The 14,437-nt window shown below is 36.5% G+C and overlaps 1 protein-coding gene across 7 annotated transcripts in view; it reads right to left on the minus strand.

Annotated features, from left to right (window-relative positions):
- Window positions 1-14,437, minus strand: part of LOC107093492 (circadian locomoter output cycles protein kaput-like) — a 36,081-nt gene that overhangs the window by 15,285 nt on the left and 6,359 nt on the right. For 5 of the 7 annotated variants that reach the window (XM_015388586.1, XM_015388585.1, XM_015388584.1 and 2 more), the window contains exons 3-15: window positions 12,744-12,908; window positions 10,402-10,490; window positions 10,007-10,069; window positions 9,780-9,928; window positions 9,168-9,259; window positions 8,087-8,176; window positions 7,811-7,931; window positions 6,570-6,683; window positions 3,876-3,994; window positions 3,703-3,785; window positions 1,347-1,453; window positions 1,085-1,232; window positions 894-969 (exon numbers count right to left, since the gene is read on the minus strand). In XM_015388586.1, the coding sequence (XP_015244072.1) occupies window positions 894-969; window positions 1,085-1,232; window positions 1,347-1,453; window positions 3,703-3,785; window positions 3,876-3,994; window positions 6,570-6,683; window positions 7,811-7,931; window positions 8,087-8,176; window positions 9,168-9,259; window positions 9,780-9,928; window positions 10,007-10,069; window positions 10,402-10,418 (1,179 nt within the window). In that variant the 5' untranslated portion in view covers window positions 10,419-10,490; window positions 12,744-12,908. The remainder of the gene's footprint in view (window positions 1-893; window positions 970-1,084; window positions 1,233-1,346; window positions 1,454-3,702; window positions 3,786-3,875; window positions 3,995-6,569; window positions 6,684-7,810; window positions 7,932-8,086; window positions 8,177-9,167; window positions 9,260-9,779; window positions 9,929-10,006; window positions 10,070-10,401; window positions 10,491-12,743; window positions 12,909-14,437) is intronic. The other 2 variants (XM_015388582.1, XM_015388583.1) reach the window with 1 other exon arrangement.

Consider the following 14,437-nt stretch of genomic DNA (forward strand, 5'->3'; position numbering starts at 1 on the left):
GTGGGATAATATACTTCGATCCCGTGTTGCCAGATGAGGCATATATAAGCCTTTTACATTTTTCTGCTCCAGACAGATTTATTTTTTGTTTTTTTGGTCCAATATGGCCGATCTCTAGCTTTGACAAGCAGAGCATGTCTTCTAAATCACTGGTAATATTGTTCACCACCTGATCAAACCCATGCTACTATGCTAAACATATACAAGTTTCATCCAGTGGGATCATATTCTTATTTTCCAGTTGTTCTGACTATGTTATGAGACATCATTGTTTATATGATTACGCAAAATTGAAGGGAATGAAAACCGGGGCGGGTAGTTTTTTTTATTTTTATGGAAAGCGAAAAGCTTCACTGGAGGAGAAACTTTTTTATTTTGTGTTTTTAAAAAACACACTTAAAAAAAACTGCCTCTCTGGTTTGGCTCAGTTCATTCTTTCTGTCTAAAGTTTAAGTAAACAATTCACTGCTGCACGATGGCACTGGGGAAAAAGATGCAGCTGGAAGGAGTTTGTGTGTACCATTAAAAACAGCATCAAGGTCTTTTTTGTTTTTCGTGGGCTGCATCTTAACCCGTAGGTCCAAAAAAGAAAGAAAAGACAAAAACAATTTCACCCTTAAAAAATGATTGTTATGTTTGGTTGGATAATTAAATTTAAAGTACCAGATATGCAAATTCTGCAGACATTTTGCCCACTCTTGAAGTTTTTTTTTTTAGTGACTGATTTGCTAAAGTACATAGAGTAGTGGGGAAACTGCAGTAAAGAAATAGAGGTGATCACATACAGATTAATCCTAACAGGTATTGGTTGCAGCACCAATGGTGTAGCAGCTCAGCTGTGGCATTATTATTCCAGGTTATCAAATTGTGAGAAGCCCAAAGGAATGACTCACTTTATCAGCAGCTGCCTCTGGATTGGACTCTTCAATTCCAAGCTCTCTGCGCTGTTCCGCTCTTACCTCAGCATAGCTGCATATGCAACACAAAAAAAAGCATGTTAAGCATAACAAATCAACAATAAATAATAAATATGTCCTTTATGAAAGTCTGATTTAAAATTGAAAGTATAAACGGGGGCTTGTACCTGACCACCGTGTGTGTGCAAACAATGAACTCAGGTCTGGAGTTCCACTGATGATAGGTGATGTAGTAGTGGGTCTGCAGCCAGATCCACTGTTGACCTTTGGTCAGGAAACGATAGTAGCACGACTTTCCTTTTCCGTACTGCATCACTGAGAAGGGCAGGAAGAGAGACTGGCAAAATCAATAGCTGTCACACAGAAAAACAGGGCAGCGATATGACCCTGCATAGAGCCTTGAATGAAAGAGAAAGTTAGAGGCCTCACAGTGTTCATGACATTTGGCGAGTGTCTCCAGGTCATCAACATGGTAGTAGTCATACCCTGATGTTCCCAGGACCTCAAAAGGCAGGTAGCCAATTATTGGTGGAGCTCTGAAAAGAGAAAAAACACATTAGATCCCAGTTAGTGATTTTTATTCCTCCTGCTTTGCCTCTTCACAGTTTCCCCTTTTAGATATTTAAGAATTGACATTTTGAGTGGTGAGAACAAATTCTCCGGACTCCTTGTGCTGCATTTCCTCGGCACTGGATGTTTGCGTTTAAATCTCTGTAAACCATTTGCATGACTGCAGCGTGTGTGTGAAAATGGGTCAAGTCTGTTTTCATCTGTCAACCAGGGTATATGTGTGTGTGTGTGTTGTAGTTATAAAGAGGAGAATGTATAACAGAAATCGTGACTATGATTTTTGGTCATTTTTCTCGCTGAAACCAAACCAATGAGGTGGTTTATTATGTCTTAAGATCAAGAGGCCTATTAAACACTAAGCAGTGATTTAAAAATGGAAAAAATATAATTTATTTAATATAATCTATAGTTTGGATGCACCATGGTCTGGCTGTATATAATAATGTTTATTTCTTTGTCTTGTGCAATATTTAATGAAAAAAAATGTTTTATTTTTATTTAGGTTCTTTGGAAAAAAAAACCATGAAGTCCCTGGGTAGACTAATCCAAATGCCATTATGCTTACCATGATTATTCTTCTAAAATGACTTAGAATCCATTCTATGTATGCTGGGAATGACTACAACAAACTGATTTTACACAAAAAGAAGGTAAAACTTAATTTTAGAGCATTATAATAAAGGGTAGAAGGAAGAAGAGTATTGGAAGATGTGATATTGTTTTAGAAAGGCATGATGAAAATCTGACTTGCATCTAAAAAAGGGGTAATTTTGAATGTCCTTCTGCTTTGGGGCCATTGCAGGACATAAAGGGGTCTGGGCAGACTCAAACTAAGACTAAAAATACAGGATTTTCATTCGAAGAAAATTGTATTTTGTAAAACTTCCCATTGAAAGCAGCAGTTGCTGCTGTTTGGTCATTGCTATTTGGTAAATAATTAGAACTACTTCCTAAGGCTAATATTGAACCTTTTCTACTTCTCTGAACAATCAGCAGCCCAACAATACTAGCAATAGATGCATCATTCACTAATAAACTCACTAGTGTCACACCAGGTTTTAGCTAAATTAATATTGTGAAGCTTACTGCTGGACAGCGTTAGTAACAAGTCTTCATTCTCTCACTCTGAATGTTTGTTTTGATCATTTCCCATCACATGAATGTTTCTTATTCTTTTTAGTATCAATACAAATCAGTTAGAAATTGATGTTAAATATTCAATATAATTTACATGGACCCATGTGAGAGAGCGACTGGACTAAGATTTCGAGCAAAGCTAATTATTAATGGCAGAAATCCTAGCAGTTAGTAGATAGTTAACCTTTCCTAGAAATATTTCCTGCGTAAGAATGATTTCAAGATCAACCAGCGTGCTCACTTCAACATCCATATCATACAACAAGGCTGTCATCTCAAAGCCAGATTATAAAGTCATGCCACCTCCCCTTCACACCTATTCAGCAGCCTCCGTTGGCAGCTGAGAGCAGTAACGGCTCTGATAAGTGGTAAAAGGTCACAGAACCTGTGACACTAGTGAACTAAGTAGGGAAAATTCTATAATGAAGGGAAGAAACAACAAAAAATCAAGTAGAAATGCAGGTTTTGCTAGTTGAGGCGTAACAGGAAGTGCTGTCAAAGACCAACAGGTTGTTACTCAACCAAAAAAAAAAAAAACTAGCAGAGGTCAGCAACCTGAACCTCCACTATGCCATCTGCAGCACCGTTTAAAAGAAAAACCAGGTCAAGCTCTTAGCCAACTTGCAAAACTTGGGCTGCATACTAATTTTTAGGTCAAACCAGAAGATTGGGGACAGAGTTTCAGCGGCGCTCCTTCTGTCTTAATGCAGGTTTACAAAATCAAAGTTAGACAAACGTGTCCATATTTAGACACACAAGACACAAAACTGACTGCTTGTTTTGCTACTGTAGGGGTTTGTTTAGATCTAATAAATTGTTTCCAGGATTTGTCATTTGTTGCTCTGGAAGCTTTTCTTTATTATACTTACCTAAAGAAATCAACCTTTTAAAATCACGTCTCTCACAGAGACACAATTTTTTACAAATATCTCTATGTGCCATTGGGAGGGTTTATTATAAATTCTTCATTTGACCTACATTGTGACAGAACGAGCCCCTTCCTGAGGATGTTTTGAAACGGTATTGATGAATGGAAGAGAGGGCTACCGCATATAGAGTTACTACAGAGTGTGTTTACCTGTGGTCTAAGAAGAGGAATTTCCATTCCAGACTGTGCCTTGAGGTAAATTCTTCATTTGGCTCCTCAACTGTGCACATTTCCTAGAACCATAAAAAACAAAGCTAAGATTCTGACGTGGGAAGTTAAATAACAAAAAGGATGGCTAAGCGGTGTACTCAACTAGACGATACCTTAATGAACTGAGGTTTGGCCAAGCGAACAGTGGCTACAAAGCAGACCTGGTCATCGAAGGCAGGCTGCAGTGACCGCTGTAACACTCCTGCCAGACCGTTCCTCGTAATGTTTGGAACTGAAACACAGAGAGATGTTTATTCTCACCTTGAACTGTAAACATAGCTTTAACTTTAGCATATTGGAATTGTATAAATTAAATTAACTAAAGGTAGTGTATACTTGTAAAACAGATGGAAAATGAGACTCAGTTTATTTTTTTTAAGTAAAATAGTGGGAAATATTGCTTGCATGCTCATGCACACACTATTGAGACAATCCTTCACAGAACACCACTGAGTTACAGCTGCAGGTCTTAGTCCATTTCTCCATCATCTTTGCAAAGATAGAGACTAAAAAATTGATTATTATTGTATGTAAATCCTCCCTGCGGCTGTATCAAACATTGTATGGTACAGCCATAGATTCCGCTTTAACTTTAGATCTTTAACTTTAAGCTCTTGCTGTATGTTTGAACTTTTTCTTCTACAAAGTGAACCTACACTAGTTTCTCCATCTTTGCAGCCTATGAGAAATTGCTATTCATTTAGCTCCATTCATTTCTCCTCAATTCTGCCCAGCTGCTTCGTCACTGAAAAGGCAAAACTATTCCCACAACACACCTTTACCTCCACTACATTTCACTGTGAAGAAGGTGTGCTCTGGCATGAATGATAAACTGCAAACAGGACTTCTTCAGTTTTTCTTTCAACATTTGCTTTCTTACTGCCACTTTTCTATACCTCATCTGTGGATGGTCATGTCTTGGTATGTTTACAGTTGCGACTATGCCTCTCCCCATGACGAATAAACAAAGTTGTTTAAGGCGTTCCAACTTTGGGATATATTTTTTATTTTTTTAGATATAAACCTTACTGTACCTTACTTTTTCTCCCTGACCTGCTTGATGTGTTCCTTGGTCTTCAAGATGCAGTTACTACTCTCTAACAAACCTCAGAGGTCTTCACAGTACGGCTGGATGTATGTCGAAACTAAATGAGTCACCGGTGACCAACTGTTTACTGATTAGCTGACTGAGGATGGTTTGCAGGAAGCTAAATGCACCACCAAGCCACAGTATATACATTTATTTTGTGAGAAACAAAAAACCCTAACTATAATACCTGCCTGAAAATTATCCTCAACCTTTACAATTGTGTTGAACTGTTTGCTAGTCTATAGAATCAACTTTATAACTTTTAAGTTATAAAATGACAAAATAGGAAAATTTTGAAGGAGTGAAATTAATATGACTGGGAACTGGATAACCTACCATGGAGTAGAATAACAATTGATATATTTTTATTAAAGTGTCATGCACCATTTCAGCTGGTGCCCAGCCTGTATGGTCTTAGGAGACACTCATTTAACCAACAAGTTACACGCAACTTAACTTTACAAAACTCAGGTAGGATATAGCAGTCTGTCTTCTGTTCCAAACCTCACTGACAAAAGCGGCAAATAGAAATATATATTTACAAAGTATCCATCTTAAAATATTGTCAACTGGTAACCAAAACAAATCTGCATTGTTTTCTTTTTATGCTTTCAAATAGTCTCAGATCATTGTACAATAAAGGACAAAGTTATATCATCACACTAAGGTCACAGAGTAAACAGACCCTCTCCTCCTCCTAACAGAGACCCTTATACCAGCCCACTTCCTCTACCAAAGAGAGGCTACCAGCTCTGAACTAAGCACAGGGACCTCTGTTTACTTGATAACTTTAGTTTAACATAAAATTCAGTTTGGTACTCTTCTTTAAATTGTATATAATTAGTTTGGTTTCTCTACAGATATATTTCCATTGTTGTTTAAAGTTATTAAGAAAAGATTGCTTTAGATTATGTAGATAACATTAATAATACTTCTGCGTCAATAGTCTATAAAAACGTATAGTCATGAAAAAAATTAAACTTCTTTTTCTTCCTTACATTCTTCAAGTAAAAGACCTTTAGAACAGGAAACTGAAGAAAACAACTGTGGTCTGATAATATATTCCACAACTGTAGGTTTGATTGGAAAGGGGAAAGACTGTAATGGTGCATTCACGCCAAACATGTTTTAAACACCAGGGTATCTGTATTACATGCTAAGTCAAGGGGAGATGACATTAGGGAGCTTTGGGTCCAGCAGCCCGATTTGAGCATCTGAAGCGATGCGCTTTGAAAGGTGCAGAGTGGACGACGCAGGAGCTAAGAGAACTTTTGCCGCTGGACGCCAAGCATCAACCAATTAGTAAAGCTGATCCAGGAGCAGTCTGAGAGACAGACACTACATGCAAGCAGTGATTACTTCTGCTAGGGATCCTCAGCACTGTGAACCATCACTATGTGGGGTTTTCATGCTCCAAACAACAACAATGAACTGAATATAAAGAATATGTTTAAAGGTGGACTTTCTCACTTAAATATGTGTTAAAACTACTTTTATTCCCTAAATCATCAAAGCAAATATAACCAAGCCAATCTCTTGATTACAAAGCAAAGCATCTGGAGCGTTGAAAGCCGAGCATCTAGAGCTTCCAGAGAATCTGACTTTAAAGCATTTGACGGTGTGAAACGTGTTTGGCATGAACACAGCATAAAGTAAAATATCCTGCAGCATTGTTTAAGCATGCATGATCAAATCAACTATGAGCAGAGCAACGTACCGTTATTGAGGGATTTGAAGTTGCCGATAAACTTAACATATTCATAGATGGGGGGCTCCTTAGGGTCAATGGCCCCTCGCAACATATGGCAGCAGAACTCTAGATGATTCTTAGCTATAGAGACAGACACGAAGAGTTAGTTAAAAATATAAAGGAAATATCAGCAAATAAGGAGTTATGCAAGATTGCACATTCAGTTCTGACACTGCAATTCCAAACAAGATAGATCCATGCCTCTAAAACTGTGACTGTAAAAATGTCTGTTTCATTCCTTTATAAAACACTTAACTATTTCACTTATTGAGAAGAGTAAAGCAAAGTCTACAAGAGACAAATAATGCAACAGAAATACATAATGATATTTGGACCAAAGGTTTGAACTATGTTGATTTGGGTTCTATAAACTCACATCAGTGTTTAATTTAACTAAATGTTACAGGCTGCACAAAAAATATTCCCTATAAGTATCACTTTGTAGTTTTGTAACCTCAAAGGAATTGCAAAGCTGTTGGACTGTAGTATATCTGGGGGTTTTTCATACATTTTTGGGGTAAAACTACAGCCTGAGCAGTTTGGATTATAACCAGACTTTCAGAACAATCGACAAATCTTAATGGTTTAAAAGTCAGCAGCATGCAGCTGATGTCTGAGAAGAAACTGATTATTCTCTTATGGAAAGAGAACCAGATTTCAACAGTCTGAATAATAATGTCTTTACACCTTAAAAAAAAACTGGTACGGCCTTGATCATAAATTAGAAGATTTTAGACAAATTGGAAAATTATTTTATTTTTGGAAAATACAGATCCACATTTGATTTACATTTAATTGAACTATTATATAGAACTGTAGATTGGAGGGTGGAAGGATCCAGTACTTTGAATTTGTTTTTACTCAGTAAGCTATTATTGTAGAATCCTTTGGCTTCTCAACAAACATATGAGAGAAAATATAAATGCAAATTACAGCGATTTAAATCTGTTTACAATATTTTATAGTTTTGGAAAGAAAACAGAAGGTTTTGCATTTGTAAATCCAAATATAACAGTAAATTGGCTTTTTGTGTAGCTGACTGACGATATGAATGAAGGGAGGCGGATCTTTGGGGGATTCATATCTTTTTTAACTACTTTAAAAAAAATCTATACTGTTTTTTAGAGTAAATTTTATTGAGTTTTTGTTCAATAATCTTTCAGCATTTCAACAAACACACACACAAAAAAAAGTTTTTTTTTACTGACTTTTCATGTAATCACTACTGATGCTCTCCAGTTCCACTGGGTGTGTCGACAGAGCCTTGTACACTTCGGAGTGTTCCCCAACAGGTAGAAAGTTTAACAAGTTCTGATCCACTAAGTCCGCCTGAGAAATACAAAAAAGAAGGCTTAAGAAGTGTAAAAAAAAAAAAAAAAAAAAGAAAAGAACAGCCAAACCATTTCACACAAGACAGATTTAATACAGCACTGCCACACAATGGGACAATAATAACAGCAAAAAAGAAAAACAGTAATACTTACTGGCAGGTGTTCTAGTAAAGAGGTGACGCTCTCAGAGACATAAAGGATGTTCCCGTCGGTCATTATTGCTATAAAGAATCCATCCAAAGCCTGATCCAAAGGTAAAAATAACAGAGTGACATGTTCTGTTTACTAGCAGGAAAAAAGGTACAAACCCATTACTAAAATAAAGGACTGGGCTCTGCCAGTCAGAAAAAGAATTCTTCACCAAAAGGAAAACAGAAGCTTTTTCTCAGTAACAAAAAATCACCAAGTGCATATATAGATCTGTTTAAAGTTTAAATACACCCATCACTGGCATGAAAGCCAGTGTTTGTTTTTGAATTATTCTATTTTTTATAGTTTGTTCACAAGCTCAAATCTACTGTGTTTTCTTTTAACAACAAAGTCAAAATGATACAAGGTTAAGGATTGAAAACCGCTACATTTTTGTTTGTATAAAGGTCCCAAGCTTTAAAACATTGACCATTAATTGTATTTGTAAAAGGCATTCAAGAACTTTATTTGCAATCTGAATTATTCATTCCCACCTCAATTTTAAAGCGTTTTTAGGACCAAAGTCCATATAAGATGACCAGGTTTAAACCAATTCATCATCCTTCACAGAAAAAAAGGAATTGGACAGGACCCAACAGGGATCAGGTGAAGATGCAACATCCCTGAAGAAAGTGGGTGCAGCATAGATGCTGCTAAAATGCTCTACTTCACCTCAAATCAACAACTAATAGCGTCCCAACACGATGATGCTAATAAACACACATTAAAACTGGTTTGTATTGGATATAGCAGACGCCGCTTGGCTTCAGCACAACAGCAATGGTCTACCAGTTTTGATAACAGACTGGAGTGATGTCAAAAGTTTGTTTGAAGCAACAAAAAGTGGTCCCTCTACAAACTAAATGGGGACATTTTACTAGGAGGCAAGAATCTATGAAACATCCATGATTACTCAAGCTTTCCACTGGAACTTAATCTGCTGACTGCAATTTGAAAACCAAACCATGGGAACAACAGAAGAGTTGGTACAACACTGTTGTCACCCACAGTACAGGAATAGAGTAGAGAATGTGACATTTCTGACCTCCAACATGAGCTGTGTGAATTCTTCATTGCTAAGAAAGGGGGGCTTCCAGTCCTGCCTGATCTCGCTCGATTCCGACTGGGCTGCAATCTCTGATAAAGGAAGAAAGATGGATCATATTAAAAGGAAATACATTTAGCGATTTTTGAAACTACAAGGTTGAAACGATGCAGACACAAAACACAAAGGATACATAGAAAAATATTTCTAGTGGTCAACCCAAAGGCAGCAGAATCAAGAACCTGAGTGGCGACAAATGAATCCCAAGTAACTCATATGTCGAAGATAAAAGCTGAGATTAGTCCAAATCCACTTGCTGCACCTAAACTAAGGCCAAAAAATTCTCCAAATCTAATATAACTCAATAAAACAATTCAAGTAATATAATGTTTAGGGTATGGCAACCAGCTAAAAGGTCAAAGCAGACCAAATTATATTTTATGATTTCCATGTGCCATAAAATGTACAATAAACCATGTTTTTACAAAGTTCAGTTCATGAAGGTAAACAGGACTGATAGTGGATCACACCATGTTGATCATTAGCCTGAAAAAACAGTAAGAAAACTCCACCCAGAGAGGAAGTAACACGAGGATGATGAAAATGCCTGACCTTTGTGTTTACACAGGAAGTCTATGCTTTTCTGCAGGATGGTGGACTTGTCCATCTTTCTAGTGTTGCCTGGCAACATGGTGCCAAGCTCTTTGATGAGGACATTGAACTGGTCTCTCCTTTTCTTCTCTGATTTGTTGCGGGACACGCTGCAATCCAAAGCAGTTTGGTTAGATATGAGGTGTGGTGTGATTAGGGGTGGGCCATTACTCCGACACACAGCTCACCGTTTCGCCTTGTCCTTTTCATCTTCTTCTATCAACCCATCAGTGAGGCTGCAACAATCATCCCTATAGGAAGGAAAAAAAAACAAAAAACGTGATGTTCATCTCTCTCTGTGCTGCAGCTGTGAGACTGCTTTGAAGCAGCTTATAAATAACAGCTAAAAGGAAAATTCCTGCATAGCAGATGCAAGTTTATTGGGATTCAGAAAGGCAGAAGTATGTACGATGCTTGCCAGGTAAACATACCTGTCTACCAGGGCGTGGACTGAGTTTCAGTTACGATTTTCAAAAATACTTTCATTCATAAGTATAGGCAATTCAAGAAGCTCATAATATGAACTTGGTGACCCATATTTAATAATGTATGCAAGTGTATCTGCATGCCTCCATCATCTTACCCTATGTTTGATGACATGGTGGCTGCTGATCAGGGCTGTGGCTGCAGGATTTTGTTCTTTAGGCGTGAGGTAGGCATTTGGAAAAGCACCTGAAAAGACCAGAGCAACAAAAAAAAAACTAAACCTTCATAATCCCATTCATTGGTTTAACATAAATCACACAAAAGTCCCACTAGTAGGTCGTTGATTTTAATTTAAAAAAATCAATAAAATATACATAATGCGAAAATTCAACCTCTTGTAATGCAGGAGCATACCTCCATTTTTTTCTACCTTTCAAATAAAAGTCTACTTTTATAAGAAATAGTTTAAGGAGATTGTTCATTTTGTATCTGTTGAGCTATTTTTAAGTTGTGCCAGTAATTTGTTTAAAATTTGAAGTCCTTTCAAAGACCTATTTTGTGGTAACTTTTGATTTTTTGTGTTTTATGATTCCATGTACTCCCATTTTCCAGGTCTTTTCCAAACCACCATTTGGCATGTGGACGGCATCTAGCCATAGCAACTCTGTGATCCTTAAGTGCCACTCTCCAACAGTGATCTTTGGAGACTTTTTCCACTTTTCTTCCCATCCTGCTCTTTGTGCTTATCAGGTAAAGTAAAAATGAAGGTTCATCAAGGCTGTATTGATGGGGGGAAAAAATTAGACCACCTAATCTGTTTTCAAGTCTCATTAATCTCCAGTACAACTGAAAGTATATTTAATAAGAGTTAGATTTTTCATGTTTTTGTGATAACCAAAAATCTATTAGGTTCTTTCTCAATAGCTAAATACACTTTCAGGCCTATGTTTTCTTTACCAATTTACACTAAAACTGATCTAGAAAAAAATAAAATCAGAAATTTTTTCATAGTGTATTTACCCTTAATTTGAGCATGTTAATAATATGACTGCAAATTAATTAATGTTTTGTTCTTTAAATAAGATTATTAGATAATATACGCTTAGTAAATCACATCATCTCATTGTGAAACTGCCTCATTTACCAACTCAGGGTCAAGTAAAAATACATGCATTTCAAGAAAATGTAATTATTTACATTTACATTTATGCAGGGTAGTTTGATGATACACAAGCATGATAATCGTTTTTTGAAAACAAAGGTTTAAAAATAAGGGTTTTTTCATCCATGACTGATACCACAGTGCAAAACCAGGAGCTTTTATGTCAAATTTATACTCTGATGAAACGAAACCAAAGGATTAACAATTGCGGGTTTATAAAAAATTTGATTTCAAAGTAATCTGTAATAAAACAGTTATATGTCTTCACTCATCTCTCCGCAGCTAAATAAACCCAACTAATTTTCTGAAGTTTTTAGAGAGAAAAAAGCTTAACTTTTTAAAAGTTTATGCATCTCTACAGGGGGTGCCAACAAGTACGGCACTTATAGATGCTAATAAATGTATGTTAAGGTATTATGTAATAAAAGGTGAATGTTGTTATCCTTATTTAAATAAAAACAGCAATAATATATTTTATTGTCCCAGAGTGGGAAAATTCAGGTAAACCAGGGGCAACTTTAAAGAAAAAAACATTTTAAAACAGAAAATGAATGATATTGAACAGTAAGCCTTAGACAGATATTAAAACATGCATTCTCAGAATGAGGAAATGTGCAGCTGAGCCAAGGTGTTTTATGTTCTAAATTTAGAAATATTTCAGAGTTTTAACCTCTGGCTTTGTTTTAATAACCTCTAAACCCATTTAAATGATGAAACTGTGCCTGAAAGGTGGATCGATACAAACTGTGGAAGGTCAAATTCAAGCCAAAGAAAAACGAGGGAATCAACTGAAGGTGCTGGTCGGAAAACCTCATTAGTTTAGTCTGGTTCATCTCGCTCTAATAGAAGCACTATTAGCCTGCACAGAGGTAGGATTTAATACAGAAAGCTGTAGAGAAATTAATGAGTTTAAGAGCTTTTACAGAGGCCCAAAAAAAAAAAAAAAAAAAAAAAAAATCGGATAGTATGTTTAATATCTTAAATTAAGACAGAAGATGTACAGCAAAAATCTTCAAAAGGTAATAAATGTTACAGAGAAACTTGAATGAAAGATTTACAACAGCGCCTTTTGAAATGGATAAATCTAAATAGTTGCTAATCAAAGTCATTTCAGTTTTGGTCTAAATCATAAAAACTGGGTCAAACATCACTGCCAAAATGGCTGCACTCAAAAACCGTTTATTCATAAGTGTTTGACACTGGTAATAAGCAGAAAAAAAAGGTATGAAACAAACACGCACAGCAACACATACATTCAAATTACACACTCCAGAGCAACAGATCAAAACACTTTCACATGTAACTCAACCATGTCTGAGTCTGAAGTCAGTCCTCACCCCGCCGCAGCTTTTGAAAACTCCAGACTTCTTTTATCTCTCACATGTCGCAGAGTGGGTTCGGGGCTGTTGCTGACTCCAGGGTCAAATGAGGCAATGAGGTCATTGGGGTCACGAGAGGACAGCGGACCACAAGGAAAACACACAGAGGTTGACCAGAACCTGCTGAAGAAACCAGAGCAGAAGAAACAGGGTCAAGGGGGAGTTAGGTGGACATTTTGGATGGTTTTTCATCCTTTCACAGCCTGCATTCAGAGAGAAAAGAAATTGAATCCAAGTGAGATAAGAAAAACTTCAAGGTCATCAGCACAAGACTTTTCTTTTTTTTTAATCAATTTGCTTTTAAAGTTTATTTTAACACAGGAAAAAAAAGCCTTTTATTAATAGATAATTGCCTAATTTCAAACCATAAACATGTGTCCATGAACGTAAAGTGCATATACACAGATATACATACATATCAAATCTATGAAATAAGATATGTGGAATTATATACTTTACAGAAAGGTGTGAAACAACTGAAAATAGGTCTTATATGCTAGATTCTTCAAAGTAGCAACCTTTTGCTTTAATTACTGCTTCGCACACTCTTGGCATTCTCTTGATGAGCTTCAAGAGAATGGAGGGGTGTTTGGCGTTATTGTCCTGTTGAAAAATAAATCATGGTCCAACTAAACACAAACCGGACGGAATAGCATGCCTCTGCAAGATGCTGTGGTAGCCATGCTGGTTCAGTATACCTTCAATTGTGAATAAATCCCCAACAGTGTCACCAGCAAAAAAAAACCCACACCATCACACCTCCTCCTCCATGCTTAACGGTATGTTAGAGGTATATGGAGTTCATTCGTTCACCTTTTCTGCATCGGCTCTCTCTGTGGCATTGACCTGGTCTCTAATCTGAGCTGCTGTTAACGTGCGATTTCTAAGGCTGGTGACTCGGATGAACTTATCCTTCGCAGCAGAGGTGACTCTTGGTTCTCCTTTCCTGGGGCGGTCCTCATGTGAACCAGTTTCTTTGGAGCGCTTGAGGGTTTTTGTGACTGCACTTGGGGGCACTTTCAAAGTTTTGCCAATTTTCCTTCGTCATCTTTACCGTCGACAGGTTGCAACCATGTCCCGAATTCCTCGTTTTCAAGCCAGTTTTGTTGATATTGGCTTTTCCCCCCCCATTCTTCTTTTCTGAACATACAGCTTTACAATCAACCAAAAGCAGATCCGTGCAAATAAATCACGATATAATATATCTGATGAAAATGTTTTTATAAACGTATATTTCAAAAAAGCCTTTTAAATTCCACGATAATCACATTTAATGAATTTTACTGCCAATTAATTTAAAAAACAATAATTTAATGACTTTTAATGATTTCTAATGAACCATGAAAACCCTGTAATAGTCTATTAGGAACAAAGGAAACTGCAACCTACAACTGTATTAGAAAATAAATTATAATGAATCAATAAATGATTTAGTTTCAACAACTCCTTTAAAGGTTTATACTGCAAAACTGATCCTTAATTAATACCAAATGTAAACTTGGAAAACCAATAAAAAAAAAAACAGTTTTATAGTATTTAATCACTACTATATCTTTCTTTTTTTTTTCTTTTTTTTTTTATAGTTGCACTGTAGCAGTTTGCAATCATAGGAAGAGATTTGACATTAGAGGAGTTTATGATAAAAGGCTCCG

This window comes from Cyprinodon variegatus, unplaced genomic scaffold (assembly GCF_000732505.1).
Source record: "Cyprinodon variegatus isolate N-32 unplaced genomic scaffold, C_variegatus-1.0 Scaffold428, whole genome shotgun sequence".
NCBI lineage: Eukaryota > Metazoa > Chordata > Actinopteri > Cyprinodontiformes > Cyprinodontidae > Cyprinodon > Cyprinodon variegatus.